This window comes from Panthera onca, chromosome E1 (genome assembly GCF_046562875.1).
Source record: "Panthera onca isolate mPanOnc1 chromosome E1, mPanOnc1 haplotype 2, whole genome shotgun sequence".
NCBI lineage: Eukaryota > Metazoa > Chordata > Mammalia > Carnivora > Felidae > Panthera > Panthera onca.
This window is the reverse complement of record NC_138352.1, coordinates 34,143,095-34,164,876: the sequence shown is the minus strand read 5'-3', so window position 1 is coordinate 34,164,876 and position 21,782 is coordinate 34,143,095. Positions and strand designations below refer to the sequence as shown.

The 21,782-nt window shown below is 37.3% G+C and overlaps 1 protein-coding gene across 5 annotated transcripts in view; it reads right to left on the bottom strand.

Annotated features, from left to right (window-relative positions):
* SSH2 (slingshot protein phosphatase 2) overlaps window positions 1-21,782 on the bottom strand; it is a 256,836-nt gene that overhangs the window by 207,190 nt on the left and 27,864 nt on the right. Inside the window, exon 1 of one of the 5 annotated variants that reach the window (XM_060647805.3) lies at window positions 4,422-7,720. The exons of 2 other annotated variants lie outside the window; for them this stretch is intronic. In XM_060647805.3, coding sequence (XP_060503788.2) covers window positions 4,422-4,664 — 243 coding nt within the window. In that variant the 5' untranslated portion in view covers window positions 4,665-7,720. Of the gene's footprint in view, window positions 1-4,421; window positions 7,721-21,782 lie in introns of those variants that run through there. 2 more of the 5 variants (XM_060647804.3, XM_060647806.3) reach the window with 2 other exon arrangements.

The following is a 21,782-nucleotide window of genomic DNA, read 5'->3' as shown; positions in this document are numbered from 1 at the left end:
CACCGCAGTAGTTTGGTAGTTTCAATGGAAAGGATCCTAACTCTCTAAGCAGATTTTACGTAGTTCGAGAACAGGGTCCTTATCTTCTATGTCTGCATTTCTATAGCATCCACAGGGCTGCAAATGTTGGGATCCAATTATAAGTAATGACTTTGGATAAAACTTATCACATAGAGTTTGAAAAGATTCCTGAGTATACAAAAGCAACAGAGGAGGCCAGCTTCTATGAAAATAACCGATGGACAACAAAAGCAACAGAGGAGGCCAGCTTCTATGAAAATAACCGATGGACAACGATAAGCAGAGCATTTCATATTTGTTACCTTATTTAATACTAAACAACCTAGTAAAGTTACACACTCCTAAGTCATTCATTAAATGTAAGTGGCAGAACAAGGATTTTAACTGATGTCTCCTAGATACCAACATTCCTACTCTTTCATTATACCTCCTCTCCCCAAGTCTTTTATCACAAATAACAGTGATAAGAAGTCCCCCCCCCATTTTATTGAGATAAAATTGATATATAACGTGTATTAGTTTAAGGTCTACAACATGATATCTTGATATATGAATATTTTGTAGATTTGGAGATTCCACTTTTTAATTCTTTGAATGTTCACTTAGGATACTATCTCAGATCGTATACAAACGCCACATTACTCGTAATAGCAAATTCACATCTTCACATGGAGATCATTTGAATATATATATTTTAAAGCCCACCAAACTCTGTCATCTTCTTGAGGTTTGGGCTTTTTTTTCCTTCTCTTTTTTTGATATAACCATCTGTCCTACGAGGCCATGTTTCTGAAATAGGAGAAAAATCCCTAAGCAGTGATTCTTTTTTTTTTTTTTTAAAGATTTTATTTTTGGGGGTGCCTGGAGGGCTCAGTTGGTTGAACATATGACTTTTGGTTTCAGCTCAGGTCATGATCCTAGGGTCATGGGACTGAGCCTTGTGTTGGGCTCCACGCTGAGCCTGGAGCCTGCTTAAGATATTCTCTCTTTCTCTCATTCTCTCATTCTCTCTCACTCTCTCTCTCTCTCTCCCCCCCTCTGTCCCCTCTCCCCAGCTCACAAACAAAACAAAACAAAACAAAAACAACCCAGCATGGGGCTTAAACTCACAACCCTGAGATCAAGAGTCACACACTCTACTGACTGAGCCAGCCAGGCACACCCTGCCTGCCCCAAGCAGTGATTTCTTAAAAGTGTGGTCCCCAGGTCAACAGAAACAGCATCACCTGGGAACTTGTTAGAAATGCAAATTCTTAGGCTCTGCCCTGGATCTAACAAATCAGAAAATCTGGGGGTAGGGCCCAGAAATGTGTTTTTAACAAGCCCTCCAGGTGATTCTGATAAACATTGAGGTTTGAAATACACTGGTCTAAAGTATTTGCATCTACAGAGAACACTTAAGTCACTGCTTTAGAATCAGAATGGTGCAATCATATCAGTCCTGAACTAGTTCTCTATAGCAAAACCAACAAAAGGAAAGTGGTGAATCACCAGTGAGATATAAAAGCAGCCATTCATATACAGACTATTCAATTTACAAAAAGGGGCACTACCCGTATTTATTGAATGCCTACATAGGTAACTAGGGTACCATGGTGGATTTTGAAAAGCAATCATCCACAGAAGAACAAATTAATAAGCAAGTAACAAGTAAGCTCATAAATACGTGAAAAAGCAAAGAAGCCAGTGGTAGATGTTCAACCTTCACTGAAATCTCATAAAAAAAAGAATAAAATAGCAGCAGTAACTCAGAACTTCTAGATCTGTAATCTCAAAATAAAAAAGAAAATTTTTGGATTTATGTCTCTAGTTGCTAATTAAGTGGCTCAAAATTGATATATAATCCATAGAGAGATAGATTTGTTTTAATTTAGGCAAACCAAATAATCTATTATTTTCCATTTTGGGTTAGGCTTCTGCTATTAACAAGTTAGCTGATTACTTCCCTCCTGTTCTGTGTAGGAGTTTGGGGGGAAAAAAAAGACTGTTCTGTCAACTTCATGAGCTGACAGCAGGCTAGCAAAACAAGGAGATAAAGAAAGTTTAACTCCCAACATGTGCTGAAAGCATACAATTCTTGTTGTCCCCTTTTTATTTAGTAAATCATCTTATATACTGTCTTTATGGTCTTTAAAACCTGAGACTTCTAATTCTTTATTTCCCTCTTCAGACCAACGCATGAGAGCTACCTGTGGTTTAAACACAGCCATAGACTCGTGCCCCACAAACACCTTAATATTTTTTTGTGTGTAGCTTGATTTGGAACCTGGGCTATGAAAGTGAGTTGGGTTTTAGAGATGCTAACGCATATACCATGTAACATGACCACCGTATGCTTCTGTAGAATGTGCAAAGAAGCAAAGCTCTGTTATTCCTTTGGGGAATGCAGGTTTGAAGAGCAAAGAGAAGGCTATTTTAGAGAAACTGGGAGAATTCAGAAAACAAGAAGAACTTGAAGACAAGAAGACACTGAGTACGAAAGAAGAGAAATGCCTCCCTTGGACAAAGGTCTGGGTATGTGTGCCAGGAAAGAAAGACAAGTGCAGAAAGATTGCTCTTACTGAGATAGAGTCCCAAGACATTATCAAGTCAGGTTTCAGATGATTGTGAAAAGAGCAGTTTTTACTTAGGACCAAGGATTAGGCCTATTTCTCAGTAAAGAGCTTGATTCCCTCTTCAATTAAGTAAGAGAACTGAAAGACTGAACTCTAGTACCAGAGAAGGATCCAGGCTGATTAGCAAGGAAGGCTAGAGATACTTAAAATTAAGGACTAACAAGCTGAACTGGGAATAAAGTGAGTGATGATTTTGTACTTGTAATTAATTTCCTATTATTTTAATGTGTATTTATCTTTGAGAGAGACAGACACAGAGCATGAGTGGAGGAGGGGCAGAGAGAGAGGGAGACAGAGAATCTGAAGCAGGCTCCAGGCTCTGAGCTGTCAGCACAGAGCCCAACGTGGGGCTCGAACTCACAAACTGTGAGATCATGACCTGAGCCAAAGTCTGACACTTAACCGACTGAGCCACCCAGGCGTCTCTTAATTTCCTATTTTGACCACAAGATCTCTTCATACTGCAGAAAGGTCATTTTTATATTCTAATTAATTAACTGAACCTGACGAAAGAAGCTGCCCAGAAGGAGCTGTAAGGTTGTAAACTTCAGATAAAATCTTTCTAGAAAATTCACTCCCTATTCTTTGGAGAAAGAGTTATACCAACCATTAAAACTATCTGAGGTGAACATCACCTGAATACCTCTCCAGAGCTCTCCTTCCCCGATTTGACTCTCAACGTGTACTAAAAATCACATTCAGTTTTGGGTCTGGTAGAGATAGGGCTTACTACTCAAGATCCTTGAATTCATAAAACTGTTAATGGTGAGAGAAGCCCAATTACAAAATCTGCCCAAGTCTGCCTTTTTTTTTTCCTGCAGTCACCCACAATTTAGCAGGTGACACCATGGTGAGATTGCTAAACTCCTGGGGAAACTCTCACGCTGGTAGGAGACAAGGTGACCACATAAAATTCAGTTTCTGCCAGAGAATTCTGAGAAAGGTCCCTCAAACATCGGTCATGGGTCTGAGGAGTTCTTCCCGCTACCCTCAAGAGGAGAAAAACAGACTTTTCAGCCTGTCTCATCCAGCATTATAGAAAATAACCTGGAAAAGCGGGTCTTTATTGAGGGCTAACAGCAGCCCAGAGCTGACTACAAGTTGAGCAATGTCAGGAAATGAGCCCAGGGATGAGAGGGGAAGTGTCTCAAGAGATCCCAGACATAAAACAGCAACACCCCACAGCCAGAGAACAGAGGAGCAAGAGACTAGAGAAAATAACCCACGAAAGAAAGGGAGCATTTCTCTCAGTTTAGTTCCACTTTAGAGAAAGGATTTGGGAGATGAATTCAGAAATTACTTCAAGGGCCAGAGATTCCAGGTGGATAGTCAATACCAAGGTGTCTTACCTCCTAAACCACAACTCGGAGACATCATAAGAGCCACTGTGGTGAGAAAAATCCCCAAAACTAGTCTAGGGGTTCCAGTGATAAAGGAGTCCCTCCTGCAATCAAGAATATTGGTTGTGGGTGCCTGGGTGGCTCAGTTGGTTGAGCATCCGACTTCGGCTCAGGTCATGATCTCGCAGTTCGTGAGTTTGAGCCCTGCGTCAGGCTCTGTGCTGACAGCTCGGAGCCTTGGAGCCTGCTTTGGATTCTGTGTCTCCCTCTCTCTGCCCCTTCCCCGCTCATGCTCTGTCTCTCTCTGTCTCTCAAAAATGAATAAACATGAAAAAAAAATTTTTTTTAAGAATATTAGTTGCCCCAAATCCAAGCTAACAATGCCTCGAAGAGAAGCTTGCTGGTGAGTCAAAGCTCAAATTTGAGATAGGGCTCTAGTACCAACCATAGGTCTGTCCCCATGCAGTGCTCCTTGACTCCGGTTGGCTTCTAAGGTCTCATAGTTCCATCTCCTGAATGTTTCCACTGGGGCCAGGGCAGCTTTCCAGGTGCTGTGTGTCCTTATGGAGGCCAAAGGGAAACACCTTGGGGCCCTAAGCTTCAGGCCAAAAAAAAAAAAAGAGACAGACAAGGATGCATCTCCAACTGATAACAGCAAGGATACTAGAGACCCCAAAGAAGAGAGCATCAAGGAGGATGCAGAATCAGGGAGCTCACAAGGGAAGAGTCACTCTGCTCAGGCCAGGGGTCAGCAGAAACCTTTGTGAACAAGGCCCCCTGATTACTGCCACAGAAAGGAGTTACTTTGAAAAGAAACTTGCATAAAAAGATGAACTGCTTTTGACAGTGGCTTCTTCTCAAGAGCAGAGGCAAAATGCAGGAAGGTCCTCTGCAGAAATCAAAACCCATGTCAGTAGAAATCAGAGCTCTTTTCATGAGAAGCAGAGAAAGACACTAAAGCACAGGAGTTTATGGTTGCTACTGTCTTGATCCTAGAAAAAACTTGGGGCTTACACATGGATTTCTTGCATTGGACATTAGTCAGCACAAGGATGAACTCCAGGCCCAGGCAATGCCCCTGAGGAAGCAGTGATAAGTGCCAAGTCCTACAGACATCAGTCAGGTTTTGAAAGGCAGAGCTGTCTGAGCATGGGCAGGATTGTCAGAAACCGGGATATTCCAGCAAAAAATCCCCTCCTGGGAGGATAATTTCTCTGAAAGAAAACGTTCATTCCATGTAGAGAAAAATCTTAGTTCTTTCTCATGTTAATATATCCTCTGAAAAGGATGGTCTCTGTTTCTCATAACCAAGAAAATTCTTTCCAAATATACTAGTTTCTTCTAACTGGGGAAAAAGAAGAAAGCAAAACAAAATATGAGAAGCCATTGACTTGGGAGTTGTCCTAGCTCATTTTGTTATTCTCACTATTCCAGTGTCTAGATGGAGAACAAATATTGGCATGAGAACAACACTGGTATTCTTAGTTGGTAATTAAGCCATGTCCATCTTAGAAAATTATTGTCTAAAATACAGTAATTTACTATCATCCCTTTGCCACAATAAAATAATTTCATTAGGAATTGTAATGTAATTTCCATCAGGAAATGCATGGAAATACATTTCCATCAGGAAATGTAATGAAACCCTACACCCTCCAGAAACTTTAAATCTGGAACATATTTTCTGTAAGTTCAGATCATTGTCATTGGCTCTGTCATTGTCATTGTCATGTGGATTTATCAAAGGAAGGTGGTTATTAGAAAAATTCAAAGTAAAAATCACCCTACTATAATAGTTATGCTCCCATTGGGGTAGAAAACAAAAACCTCCACTACCAAAATGACAAGTTTTGGATCCAATTTGGGTAGAAATCAGAACATACGGTGCCACAGAATAAAACTTCCTCAGATTAAAAGTTCTAATTTCAAATTTCTGAAGCAATATCCTTTTTTCTCTAATCTTCAAAGAACTACAAACTGAGATGAATGGATAGACCCCTCTTGTGTTTCTAAGCTCTGAACTGTCTTCTGTAAAGGATAAGAAACAGTTCCATATTTTGACAAAAAGATCACTTGTGAGGTTAGGGATCATAAAAGTCCTCTCCGCAAGCATTGTTCATAGTTTACTTCCAGTCAAGTAATACTACTAAGTATACCCAGTTTCCTCAATTCCAAATAATCAAATGAAGAAAGATACTTTCTAAACTTCTTACTGAAAGTTTTCAGGTTTTCTGTGTATGTTTTGGCATTAGCCTTGGATAAATTTCCTTAGCTAGTTATTTCCCACTTATTACTAAATCTAAACAGCTCTGATCATTTTGAGAATAAGAAGACCTATAGAATCTTATGACGTTAGCACTGCCTTTGAAATTTTGAAAGTTTTGGTGTATTTGGGAGGAATATGTAGTTATATTCTCTGTCCCATCTGAGCAATGGGAAGCTGGGAATCTCAAAAGGCAGACACCATATTCATGCTCTCCTAGCAAGCCCCTTGGCAACAAACCATGTGTTTGAAAATCTCCCCCAAAGCAGTAATCAACCAGCTTCTACTCATCAAACTGCAGTAATCAAACTTCAGACTGAGACCCATTAATAGCTTGTGAAATCAATTTAGTGGTTTGCAGCAACTTAGCTTTAAAAAAAAAAAACAAAAAAAACAACAAATAGAAAATATCAGAGCACCCTGCATAAAAAGGAAGAACTGTTTCATGAAACTTCTGTTTTAGATATGTATGTGTAAGAGCACTATACAAGTGTAACAAGTCATAATGTAAAATGTATTTCTTACCGTGGATCTCCATCATAAGAATGGAGATCTTCCATTCTTAAGAATGAAAGCTACTCCTCTAGACTACAAGTTTCAAGAGGAAGAAGATCAAGTGTACCTGATTCACTCATTACTGTTTAGCCAGCAATTACACACACTGCCTGCCACTTATAATAGGCACTCAAATACTTTTTGGCTGATTATTCAATATGCATTCTTAAATCATTAATACTGTGGTCCATAAATAAAAATTTGGATTGAATCCAAGTAATTAGAAAATATCTTCTATTAAGGCACTAAAAAATAACATTTGATTACTAAATTTAATTTAATTCCTCTTTCACTTGCCATCTAATTGATGTGCTAAATAAATGGTAGATCCTAGGTGCCTGGGTGGCTCAGTCTGTTGAGCGTCCGACTTCAGCTCAGGTCATGATCTCACGGTTCATGGGTTCTAGCCCCGCATCGGGCTCTGTGCTGACAGCTCGGAGTCTGGAGCTTGCTTGAGATTCTGTGTCTCCTTCTCTCTCTGCCCCTCCCCCGCTTGCACTCTATCTCTCTTTCTCTCTCTCAAAAATAAATAAATTATTATTTAAAAAAAATAAATGGTAGATCCCAGCAGGAAATAAGAGAAGGCAAGACCTTGGGAAATGACAAACTAAATGATCATTCCCAGGATATATTAGATCTACATGGGCCTATGATCTTACTATATATGCATATATTCTGGCATAACATGCACAGTGGGAAAAGCACTTTGGAATCAAAACACACAGTGACAACTCACAGCTCAATGACCTTTGACAAATTGTTTCAACCTCACTGAGCCTAGTTTCCTCAACTGTGAAGACTAGTTGTGAGAACTATAAATGGTTACCAAAAAAATAGGTGTAACTTCCAGAATACAGGAACAAATCTTTGTGGCAATGGGTTAGGCAAAGATTTCTTAATGGCACCAAAAGCACGAACCATAAAAGAAAAAATTTATAAGATAGATTTTAACAAAATTAAAAACTTGCTCTCAAGAGACACACTTAAGAAAATAAAAAAGGAAGCTACATACTAGGAGAAATATCTGCAAAATATGTCTGACAAAGTATTTGTATACAGAATATATAAAGAATTCTTACAAGTAAATAAGACCAGAATAAAAGACAAAAGATTTGAACAGATCCTTCACCAAGAAAAGATACAGACAGCAAATAAGCACATGAAAAGATGTAGCCAGGTATACCATTTATTGAAGGAAAAACAAAGAAACAAATTATAGACCATGATATAACATTAAAAAAATGAAAAGCATCCTTTCTGAATTTTTGCCCAGATTGTGAACTACTAATTTAGTCAACTTTTTGAGGGCAAGGACAATGTCTTCATAGAATAAGAACTTAATAAACGTTTAAACCTGCTGCAATGTGAATGAGTTTAAAATCATGATGCTATTTAAAATACCAAACATTAATGTTTTAAAAAGTGCACAGCAGTATTTAGGACAGTAGCAAGTTGAATAAATGAACTCCTTAGAATCATATAATTGCCTTGAAATACCTATGGCAAAATATTTTAAAACGCTGAATTAAAGTTATTGGTCATCACTGAATCATTACCAGAAAGTAATCATTTGGGGCACTTGGGTGGCTCAGTGGGTTAAGGGTACGACTTCAGCACAGGTCATGATCTCACTATTCGTGGGTTTGAGCCCTGCCTCAGGCTCTGTACTGACAGCTCAGAGCCTGGAGCCTGCTTCTGATTCTGTCTCCCTCTCTCTTTGCCCTTCCCCCGCTCATGCTTTGTATCTCTCACTCTCAAAAATAAATAAACATTTAAAAAAAAAGTAATCATTTAGCATTTTCACTGCCATTTTTACTTACATAAAGAAAAATATTTTAAAGTCATCTTATTAAATGACACAAATCAGAATCCCTGGTCAGCTAACTATGACCTCTATTTCTTTTCAGGTTTGGTAAAAACCCTTGGGTCTCATCCTAGCTTTATGTCTACTTAAAATAAAACTGTATTTTCTCTTTGGCCCAGCAACTCTGTTTCTAGAAATTTATTGTAATTATGTGAGATGACATTTTTCTAATGTTATTTATTGCAGCATTTATTCTAATAACAAAAGCCTGGACACCAGTTAATTAGTCACTGAACACCTATGCAATGAAATCCCATCCAGGAATAATAAAAACAACGGAGATTTTTATGTATTAATATGGAGTATTTCTAAGTTAGACTATGTGAAAAAAAGCAAAGATATTATGTATAGTGTGGTACCACTAGTGTGAAAGTGGGGAAAGGCATACACACACATGCACGTGTACACACACACACGCACAGCTTGTATATGCATAGAATATGTCTAGAAGGAGTCACAGAAAACTAGTAGCATTAGTTAAGTAGTTGTATGTTAAGAGTAGAATTGGATGGCTGGGAAACAGAAAGAACTTTTTGAATTTTGAATCTTATGAATGTTTAAGAAATGCATCCACTTTAAGAAATTAAATTTTAAAAACTTAAATCAGACAACAATGAAAATATTTACTTATTAGCCTTTCGGCATAAGCAAACCCCAGAAAAAAAACCAGATTTGATTAAACTCTGACGCATGAGTGAAGATACTGACAAATGTCATAAAGCACCTATCTGTGCCTGTGTGAACTCCTTTACAACCTGGAATATTGGTATCATAAACCCCAAATCTGTATGTGCCATCATTCAGGCGATGATTAGCAAATTCCTACTGCAATTACCATGTCTTCATTGCCCATTTGATAAACAAAAATAATAGTTTTCTCTTAAAGTTTCTCTTCATTCCCTGTATATTTTACCTCAATACAAAATGAAGAAATAGGCTTTCTTATGATGGATATAATATAAATGAAGTCTGGGTATATCATTCCATGGGTAAACCCTAATTATATACAGGCTTCTAGATATGACAACATCGTAGGGGGCCAATTAAAGCAGTATCAAGACCTTCTGAAATTGTGAAATTCCCTTCAGCATTTCTAAATCTTCTCACATGAGAAAGAAGGGAAGCAAAATATGGAATTTTAGGAATGAAACTCTGGCTAACAGGGTTATGGGGCATCTGAGAAGTCACGGGATAGGTCTGACTTTCTCAGAGGGGAGCTGCTTTTTTTTTTTTTTTTAATATTTCCAACATCTGCTATTAAAATTAGTTCTGCACAAATGTTTGCAGATGCAGAGCAGCTGGCAGTCTTGCTTGCATTTTGCCCATTGGTGGATCATAAGCAAGTCACTGAAGTAGGGCTCTTGAATTTTCCATTTGTGTTCTACCTTTTTCAGAGAACTGGCAAATTTGTGTTCTGGAATACTGGATTCAGAATGTTAATATTCTGCATACTGGTTATAGCTTGAGATATGCTAGCAGAATTGAAAGTTTACCTCTATTCTCTCAAGATAACAAGATTTGAAAATATACTCTCTTGCAGCCATTTGTATGTAAGCAAATCTTTTTCACGCCAGTGTGGAATAAAGATACACTATTCTATTTACACTAGTGCTTTCTGATTCATTTGATTTTTTTCAGAGAAATCTGAAAATAAACATGTCCTACTCCATTAGTAATCAAAAATGCAACACAGAAAAGGATATAATTTTTATCCTTCAGACTGGCAAAGATAAGAGACTATAACTGTTTCCAAAGCTATTGAAGAAAAAGAGGAACTTGCCCAACAATGGCTGAGAGTATAAACTGGTAGAGTTTTTCTGAAAAGTGATATGACATTGTATCAAAAATCTTGAAAATGTTCATTGTCTTGAACTCAGTAAATTCCATAATTAATTTTAAAGAGACAATCAGAGATGTATATAAAGATTTATGTACAAAATAATCCCTACAGAATTATATATAATGAAACCCAAATATCCAACAGGTAAATAGCTAAATTATAGCATGTTGAAATGACTATCTTAGTAAAACACAGGGAGACCCTTATTTCAAATCCTTTAATAAGCCTGAATTATTTTTTAAAAACAGAAAAAACAGTGACTAAAGTGATAGTCTACTAGACATGCTTGCTTTTGGCTTTTAAAGTTATGGAAGGGTAAAATTATTTCTTTTGAATTATGTAATGTTGGCTTTAAACTAATTCCAGCTTTGATTCTTGAACACTGAGAGTTTACAGCTTTACGTTTGTTTTAGCATCTCACAACTGTAACTGGTGACTATTAGTGCTCACTGGACATACCACACAGTACAACATTAGCATGAAGTATTGGCTCCCCTCCAATAAACAACACAATAGCAACAATAAAAATCAGTGTGTATTCCTATGCCTGGATCCTACAAGGAAAAAGAAAGGCCAAATCTCTCTCTCACTCAAAAAAGGTTAAATATATTTACATAAGGTTAGGTGGGCACAGGAACAACTAAAGGGGAAGGGGGGGGGGGGCGGCTAGTGTTCTTATAACATGATGATACTGAGCTCAGGAGGGCTTACAATGGCAACGAAAACCAACGAAAATTCTTGGTAGCCTAAAAGGTATTTCTTTGGCACAGTAAGGTGCAAGTAACAAGGCTCTGAAATGTTTAATGCTTGAAAGAAGAATTTGAATAATTCTGGCGAGCTTCAGAGCTACAGGGTTAATAAAACAAGGAAGCAAGTCCATATGCAAGCAAAACAAAATATCCATACTTACTAATGGGTTACCTAAAAAACCCCAAGAGAAATGAAATTGAGTAGGATAGCTTTTAACATAATTTTTTCAATGAATACGCTTTAGAATGTATAACTGGCTCAAAAACCTCTAAAGAAACATTTGGAACAAATAGAGACAAGAAATATATTTAAAGAAAGAAAAGAAAAACCAAGGCCACATACCCAGAAGAAAAGCTGGGCTTTTTCATCATTACCTACTGAGGCAAACAGTATAAGACATGTAATCTGAATGGAGCAAATTTATTATTTTAACTGGAAATTTCAAGGGAAGGTTCTCTCCACCCCATCCCCTTTGTGTTCTAGTTTTATAAGAACACAAATGGACTGGCTGATTTATAAACAAGCTAGGAAAACTTCTGAGATTTGATATTTGGCCCACTTTCCAAATCTATACTCCCTCTAAAGAGAAGTGTTGAAAATAATGGCTGCTTTCCAGAAAAGTTTATGAATATACTAAAGAAAGATATTTAATTAAAAGGAGTTTTCAGATTAACACTTTAAAAAAATTTCACAGTTGGGTTTATATTAATTGGCTTTATGAGTTGTGAAAGAGAACACAGAGATACAGAATTCTCATTGTCAGATAACATGTAACTGGGCCAGAAAATGAAGCTAACTAGAATGTTGCAGACTCTCAAAAGATAAAGGACTTGGTCTTTTAAAAAAAATGTTTTTAATGTTTTTATTTTTAAGGGTGGGGGCAGAGAGAGAGGGAGACAGAATCCGAAGCAGGCTCCGGGCTCTGAGTGGAAGGACTTGGTCTTGAGCTTTCTTTTCTTTCTCTATAACTCTCCCCCCGCCAAGTGATTTCATTAGTCACAGGATTTTAAATATCAACTATTCACTGATGATACCCAAATGTATATTCTTAGCACCAAACCTTTCCTCTATGGTCTAGACTTACATATTTAACTATTTGTCACCTCTACTGGGGGTCTCACAGTCATCTGTAAACTCCCAATTCAATTCCCACTCCCTCCCCGAAATCTGCCCTGGCCTAGAAATCCTTATCTTGGAAACTGGTACAAATATACACCTCACCTGCAATAATCAGAAAGCTGGAGTCATGTCTTACTTATTCCTTTGCCTCAATCCTCTATCCAACTTATCACGAAGCTCTACAGGTTCTACCTCATATCTATGCACTTCTTGTCTCCCCCCTCGTGGCCTCCCTACTGGCCAGCCTGTTTCTACCTTATATCCTACAATCTATTCTCTACATAGGAACTAAAGCCATCTTTTGAAAGCAGAAATACGGCCACACCCTGTTGAAAACCTTTCAGTGGTTCTCCTGTATCTCTTGGGCGAAGTGGGGGGGGGGGGGGGGGGGAGGAAACAAACTTCTGTGTTCTATAAAGCCTTATGTAATCTGGCCTTTGCATACTTCACTAGTTTCCTCATTCTGCCTCAGTCACTGCCAGCACACTGGCCTTCCTCCAGATTCTAACATGCCAAACTCTCTACACCTCAGGACCTTTGAATATGTCATTCTCTGTTTAGACTACTCTCTTCCTTGTTTTCCTACAGGTGGCTCCTATGCATTCTTCAAACATAAGTTTGACTTCTTCAGGGAGGCCTTTCCTAACCTCCAATCTAAGCACTGCTCTCTACTTGTTTCAGTTATAGAAGTGTCAGTTTGTAATTATGAATTTGTGTACATGCTTAATTTTATCTTCATTACTATACAGAATAAGCTTCATGAGAGAAGGAACTATGTCTGCCTTATTCATCAATACATATTTATTGGCCTAGCACAGTATGTAACATCTAGTAGATGCTCCACACATATTTTTAGAATTAACAAACAAGTTAAGATTTTTTATAAAGCAACTGGAGAAATCTATGGAAACAATGAGAATATCAAAAAAATCAGGACTGCAATATATCATACATCAGCATTCATATTTCTTCCAGATTTCTACTATAGTAGATATTACATATTAAATGAATTACTAGTCATAAGTATCAGAGAAGGCATATGCAAAAAATATATGAGATAAAATCTAGCCACATCCTACTAAGTATATTGCATGGTTATAACTAGTTATCTACTATGATTATAACTAGTAAACTTATATTAATAATGCAGATACTTAGGATCTCAACTTATTAATTATCTGAGCTACATAAATTATGAAATAGGTAGAAAAATAAGCTCAAAGCAGCAAGTAAACAACTGAAAAGGTCTGGTTCAAGATTGGTTGATTTTCTGATATCAATCATAGGCAATCTTAAGTACAGCATTTGGTGTTATTTTTCATAATTATACAAATTGTACAAATTGGTGACTAAGGTACATGAATGTCCCTTAAACCTCATGTCTATACATTTTAGTTTTTAAAATGTGTCCAGGAGTATCTAGTTTTATTTTTTTTTAATTTTTTTTTTTTCTAGGAGTATCTAGTTTTTAAATTCCATGGTGAAAAAGTCTAAGAACTAAAATATGATGACCATGCTTTCCAAACACCAAGAAATCAGAATGTATTTTGATGAATATTTAAAACTAGAGAGTATGAAAATCCATAATTATTATCATTTTCATATTACAAATAAGGGTACAGAACTCAAATAATTTACTCATGATGAGTACAAGAGTTAAAATTAATATCCAAAATAGGCTTTTCTTAATCAGAGGTGCAAGCTGTTTCCAATTTGTTACAATGCTTTTCAACTGTTCATTTTTTCATTTATGCTGATATTAATTGAGTATCTACTAGATGCTTCTGTGATTTAATGGATATTAGGAAATTATAACTTTTCCTTAAAGCTAACAACTACTTCCAGAATTAAACTAAACCTAATGAGAAAGAGAGAGAGAGAGGCTATTTGAAACAAAGAGGATCAACTGTCTGTCGTTTTCTTTGTTAGATCTGCTCCAACAGCATGTGACATCCATTTGAGGCCTCTGGTCCATCAGAAAGTTATCAAAACAAGATGCATTGTTTCCAAGTCCGAACCAAGGTCATGAAATTAAGCTGGTGAAAGCAATGCCATAAATATAATGTTGGATATTCTAAATTTTGACACCTAGACATGTTAGAGAATAGAATACTAGAAAAATGAAGGGTGTTATCAATGTTTTTTTAAATTTATTTTTGAGAGAGACAGAGACAGAATGCGAGTGGGTTAGGGGCAGAGAGAGAGGGGGAGACACAGAATCCCAAGCAGGCTCCAGGCTCTGAGCTATCAGCACAGAGCCCGATGTGGGCGGGGCTCGAACTCATGAGCTGTGAGATCATGACCTGAGCTGAAGTTGGCTGCTCAACCGACTGAGCCACTCAGGCACCCCACAAAGGGTGTTTTTAAAAACTTAATGTTACAAAATAATTTGTTCCTGAGAATCAAATAAAAAAATAAAATGCAAACCAAGTGGAAAGCCACAATTAATACACTTATGCACATGATGCTAGGATAAAAAGCCCACTAGCCATCCACCCATCCATCCATTTATCTTTCTAATATCCACCTGACTAGCTGGCCATCAAACATCACTGAGTGCCTGCTACAAAGGACACTCCTCCCCACAGTATATAAGGATGAATTAAATGTGGAGTCCATTCCTAAGTAGCCTTCAGTTTAGTACTTAAAGGAAAAAATAATTCCAAGATAAAAAGGAGAGGTTACTTTCGTCTCAAGGACTAGGGAGGGATTTGTGGAGAAAAGGTGTTTAAATCAGGCCTGCACACACAAAGGTGTGGATAGATGGAGATGTGAGGAGAGTACACTTGTGCATTCTGTCTAGGTACGGATGGCAGGCTGACTACTGTAGAGAGGCTAAATGGAATCCAGGCTACACCCTGGAGTCCATAATTCTACTATTAACTCAGCCCATTTAACTCATAAATGTTGAGATACTTCCCACTTCTTCCTGTAAAATGAAGCTAGCATCACCTTCCTCCTTGACTGGGATTTTGTGAGAAGTAATTAATATGTACAAAAGAGTAATATTCTCAAAGGAAGTTTCTTTTCCTGGATTTTAAAAGGTAGAAAATAATTTTACACATTACATTTTCTTTCCTAGCTTCTCCTTAATAAGTCTTTTTATAAGCCAAAGTTACTCTAGCCAATCTAATGAATAAAACTAAGATAATTCCATAAAGTATCAGAGAATCCTTTTTTCTCCTCCAGTCTATGTCCTAACCTTACTAAACTAACAACAGAGGTTAAGACACAGCACCTGCTTGGGAGGTGAAATAGTGAGACAGAAAATACACTCAGATGAATTAGTTTGCTGCCACCAGAATATAAGCTTCTTAACATAAAAGAAAGTAATTCTCAGGCAGTGTAAGGGACATTACACATGGATTTAGTTCAACTTACACAGATGAGGGAATGGAGGCTGAGAGAGTTCTAATGACCTACTCAAGACTTCTCATTTAGTCAATGGCAGACCCAGGACTTTTCATATCTGGTTCAGCATTCTTTCCTTTACACCAGAGGCTCTCAGAAAGAATCCTGCCTGAAAAACTGCTTGGCGTAGCCCTCACAGTATTTTCTTTGTTAATCTGAATTTTTAAAGCAATAGATACATAAAGACTGACTCCAAATATCACAGATTCCAAATATTTCCTGTCTTATAAAGTCCTAATTCACATATTCATGCTACCTGCCTGGTCTGGCAGAATGAGTTCTGTGTTGCTGTTTTATTTACTCTGTGCTGCCTTCTCTAATAGAACATACTGAATTTATTTAATTTTTAATTTTTTTAATGTTTATTTATTTTTGAGAGAGAGAGACAGAGTGTGAGCAGGGGAGGGGCAGAGACAGAGACACATACACAGAATCTGAAGGAGGCTCCAGGCTCTGAGCTGTCAGCACAGAGTCGGATGTGGGACTTGAACCCACAAACCGCAAGATCATGACCTGAGCCGAAGTCAGACGCTCAACTGACTGAGCCACCCAGGTGCCCCAGGACATACTGAATTTAATCAAGTTATTTCTCTACCATCCCAAATCTTAAATGCCAAAGTTTTTTCTTCTCTCTAATAATATTACCTCATATTTGAGTAATATTAATTATATTCTTTGTGTAAGACATTTTATAAAAATACAGAGATAAGTCATATGTTCGAGGTTACAAAGCTAATTAGTGACAGAGCCAGGGCTAGATCCCAGGATTCCTGGCTCAGTTCAGGGGTCTTTTTACTAAGCCTTGAGCCCATAGGACCAGACACCATATGCCAAAACAATTCATCTATAGCTCAATTATTTCCTTCCAGAAAAACATTTATATCAAACTAAAAGTGAACCTAATGCACTCTAAATAATATATTTCACTAGGTATAGGGAATCTAAAAGATAGAGTAGTATCTGTATGCCCATTATATATCCCAAACCATGCTAATGTCTTCAAATACAAATATATAACCAATGATCGCAAATGGAATGTAAGATGAACAAAGTGTTAAATGGCTAAGCATTTTTTTAAAGAACTAAAGACAGAAACTATAATTTAATAATAAACTGCTAAAATGTACACATATACAAAGTGCTAACGATTTCCCAAACCTTAGTTATAGTAGCTACAAAATACATTTATTATCACTCAGCTACCAAAGAGTAATAGGATGGTTTTAAAATGAAAAAGAGAGGGGTGCCTGGGTGGCTCAGTCAGTTGAGCATCCGACTTCGGCTCAGGTCATGATCTCACGGTCTGTGGGTTCGAGCCCTGCGTCGGGCTCTGTGCTGACAGCTCAGAGCCTGGAGCCTGCTTCCAATCCTGTGTCTCCCTCTCTCTCTGCCCCTCCCCCGCTCTCACTTTGTCTCACTCTGTCTCTCAAAAAATAAATAAAAATGTAAAAAAATAAAAATAAAAAATAAAATGAAAAAGAGAAATAAAATCCTTATATTAAATGGAATTAGGGAATCATAAACCATCTATAGCCCCTATTTTCCCAATTTCTTTGTTAATAACAAAATAATTATGAAAAGTACACCAGGGAGATGAAATTAGAACCTGAAATTCCCTAAGAACTGAAAAAGGAACTCAAACTTTTAAAGGCTTCAATGAAGAAAAAATATTAAATATCTCCACTGAAAAACAAATTACATAATTGGCTTCTCAAGATGTGTACAATGTGGTTTGGTTATGGAACTCAATAGCTGGGAGCTTCCAGAACATCCATAGCTTGGTACATAGCTATCAACTTTGCCTGCCACCTGAACAGCTATACAATGTCAATTTTCTCAACTTTTCCTAAAATGAGAATATAATTTTTAATTTTTGGAAAATGATGTTTGGGGCATACTCACTGTCATTGCTGTTGGAAATGTAAACAATATAACTTTTCTAGAAAGCAATTTGGCACACTTGCCAGAATTCTTTAAAAAGTTTGCTGCCTGTTTTCTAGTAAATCCATTTTGTTATGCCATGTTTCTTTCTCCTACTATTATTACCATCAAATGAAGATAACAAATTTGAAATCATCAAGGATTTACAACTGGCCTTAAGGATCTAGAGAAAGAACAAGTCTGACTTTTTTTCTTCTTCATTGTATACTCAATGTATCTGAGTACATACGGATTTATCCCATTCTTCTTAAGCACTGCATGGTGTTCCAAAGTTTATGTAAGCATTCCCCTATTGATGGATATTTAGGGTTTTTGGTTTTATTTTGTCTTGTTTTGCTATTACAAACAACACTACAATGATCATTCTTGTGGCACATGCTTGCATTACACGGAAGGAAGTTTTTCTAGGGTAAATACCAAGAAAGGGAACTGCTGAATCATGAGGTACAGGTATTTTTAAGTTTTAAGAGATATTGCCAAATTGCCCTCCAAAGCACCTGTATCAATTTATATGTCCACAGTTTATGAAGATATGTCTTTCCCTATTTCCTCATCATACTGGATATTTTCTCATTAAATATTTTTCTTAACCCAATGAGTGAAAATTTTATCTTATTTTTAAATTTCTCTAATTATTAATGAAGTTGAACATATTTTCTTATTGGTCATTTTTATTCTTTCTTCTATGAATTTATTTTTCCTATTAGGTAGTTTTAAATTATTTGTAGGAATTCTTCATATATCATGAACACAAAGCATTTGCTATACATATTACAAATATTTCTCAATTATTGCTTGTCTTCTAGTGTAATTATACTATCTTGTACTACATTAAAATTTACATTTTGATATAGTCAAATTTATTAATCTTTTTTAGGGTTTTTGCGTTTTGTGACTTAAGAATATCTTTTCTTGGGGCACCTGGGTAGCTCAGTCAGTTAAGCATCTGACTCTGGATTTCAGTTCAGGTCATGACCTCAGGGTCTTGAGATCAAGCCCCACATTGGGCTCTGTGCTGGGTGTGGAGCCTGCTTAAGATTCTCTCTCTCCCTTGGGGCACCCGGGTGGCTCAGTCGGTTAAGCATCTGAATTCAATTCAGGTCATGATTTCACGGTTCATGCGTTCCAGCCCCACATCGGACTCTGTGCTGACAGCTCAGAGCCTGGAGCCTGCTTCGGATTCTGTGTCCCTCTCTCTTTCTCTACCTCTCCCCCACTTGTACTCTGTCTCTCTCTCTCTCAAAGATAAATAAACATTAAAAAAATTAAAAAAAAAAAAGATTCTCTCTCTCCCTCTTCCTCTGTCCCCCCCTCAAAAAAAACTTTCCTTTCTCAACATCATAAACATACTTTCCTATATTTTTCTAATAACTTTATATACTTAAAAACTGTTAGGCCTATAATCCATCTGGGATTATTTTTGAGATTGAGATAATGTGGGGCTCTACTTTTTTACTTATCAAGAGCTTATTACCAACTCCAGTTGTAGTTCTTCCCATCCCCACTGACTTGAAACATCATTTCTATCATGTAGTAAATCTCCAGATATATTCATGGATCTGTATCTATTCCATTAATTGATATTGCTTTAGTAATGGCTAATAATACGTTTTGACATCTGCTAAAGTACGTCTTCTCTCACTCTCTTACTTAAAAATATTTTGCTATTCTTGAGCATTTTCTCTTCCACATGAATTTTAGAATCAGCTTATCGAGTTCCAAGAGAAAGCCTTTTGGGATACTGACTGGAACTTCACTGGATATAAATTAGGGGTAGTGGGCTGGCCCAGTAGGTAGAACATGCAATTCTTTATCTCAGCGTCGTGAGTTCAAGCCCCATGTTGGATGTAGAACATACTTAAAAAAATTAATAAAATTATATTTTTAAAAAGATATAAATTAATTTGGGTAGAAACAACATCTTTGCAATATTAAGTCTTCTCTTTAAGGAACATGCATAAGTATCTACTCAGGTTTTCTTTTATATCTTTCTATAGGTTTCATATATGTCTTACAGATTTCTTGTCAATGCTGTCACACACAGTAGGCACTCTGTAAGTGGTAGTTACTATTAAAGGCTTATTGGCTACAGTATATTGAAAAATAAACAAGGAAGCATATTCTAGAAACCACTGTCAGTTTCCCAGGCCAAAACTAAATCTGGATCCTATTCTTTATCCCATATCTCCCTTCCTATTCCTACACCTCTACCAAAAGATACATTTTCAAAAATTATTTAAAAAAATTTTTTTAACGTTTACTTATTTTTGAGACAGAGAGAGACAGAACATGAACAGGGGAGGGTCAGAGAGAGGGAGACACAGAATCTGAAACAGGCTCCAGGCTCTGAGCTGTCAGCACAGAGCCCGACACAGGGCTCGAACTCACTGACCGCGAGATCATGACCTGAGCCGAAGTCGGCCGCTTAACCGACTGAGCCACCCAGGTGCCCCTCAAAAATTATTTTGGAGTCAAGTTTTAAAAACTCTTAGTTACTAATGTATTAACTCATTAGAGAATATATTTGAGCCTTTTAACAGTCTTTGGGCAGATCCTTTTTTTTTTTTTTTCTAATGTTTATTTTTGAGAGAGAGAGAGAGAGAGAGAGAGAGAGAGAGAGAGAGAATGGGAGGGGCAGAGAGAGAGGGAGACAGAATCTGAAGCAGATTCCAGGCTCTGAGCTGTCAGCACAGAGCCTGATATGGTGCTCAAGCTCACAAACTGTGGCATCATTACCTGAGCCGAAGTCAGATGCTTAACCAACTGAGCCACCCAGGTGTCCCTGGACAGATCCTTAATAAAACACTAGGAGCATCTAGGGGCACCTGGATGGCTCAGTTGGTTAAACATCCGACTCTGGATTTCGACTCAGATCGTGATCTCACAGTTTGGGGGTTTGAATGCCATATCTGGCTCTGCAATGTCAGTGCAGAGCCTGCTTGGTATTCTCTCGCTGCCCCTCCCCCACTCACACTCTCTCTCAAAACACTAAGAACATCTAAAAATACAATTCTAAGACATAGTATATAAATCACATTTCCTGTGCAGGGACAGGGGTTTCTACTCCATGGATCCAGAGGTCAACTAAGAGAATTCTCTCTCGGTCTATTCTGCATGCCCACCAATAATTACCTTAAAATCCAAGGAATAAAACCCAATTATGGTACTCTTTCAACTTCTCTTCCATGGGCCCGAAGGCACTTTACCAAGAGTATGTAGTATCTCTGAATGCTAAAACTGAACAGGACCTTAGAGATTCATTCAACTTTTATTTCTCACATGAGAAAACCATGGCCAGACAGATGAAGAGACTAGCCAGGGCCATAGAGTTAAATGGCAGCAAAGCCAGATGAATGGCTCTCCTATCAGGCCAATGTTATTTCTTTTACATTGTGCAGTTTATGTTACTTTGAGGCTACCTGTTTACTTGGTAACATCCCTATGGATGATATTTCAGTAACAACTTAACATAATACCCAGGAGCAGTAATTAATTAATATTACAAAAGCTATAATTAATTAATTAATTAATTATATTACTATAGGCTGTAAGTAATTATATTACTATAAGCTATAAGTAATTAATTAATATTACAAAAGCTATGTTCATACATAGACTATGATGTTCATCATCATAGACTTGTTTAATGAGGATTAATGGAGAAAAAGCTTCAGCTTTAGTAGAAAAACAAACAAAAGGCACTTCTGGTGTATTTCCTAGATCCTCTTTCCTAGACCCATCAAAAATGACATGAAATTCAAGACTGGAGTTTAAGACAAGAAAGATAAGGTAGGCCAATCCTTGGCATGAGCTGTTAAGGTTCTGAAGTCAGACTGCCTGAATTCTGACCCTGTTCTATCCCTTATTGGTGCCTCAATCTCCTCATTTGTAAAATAGGGTGATTAACAGTACCTATCCTCAGAAGGTTGTTGTGAGGACAACACACTTATAAAGAGCTCAGTGCCTGGAATAGAGTAAGTGCTCAGTAAATGTTCATCATTCTTACTTCTTTCTCTTTGGAGAGAAGAAACTTTATGGTCATCATAGCACAGGGAATAAGACC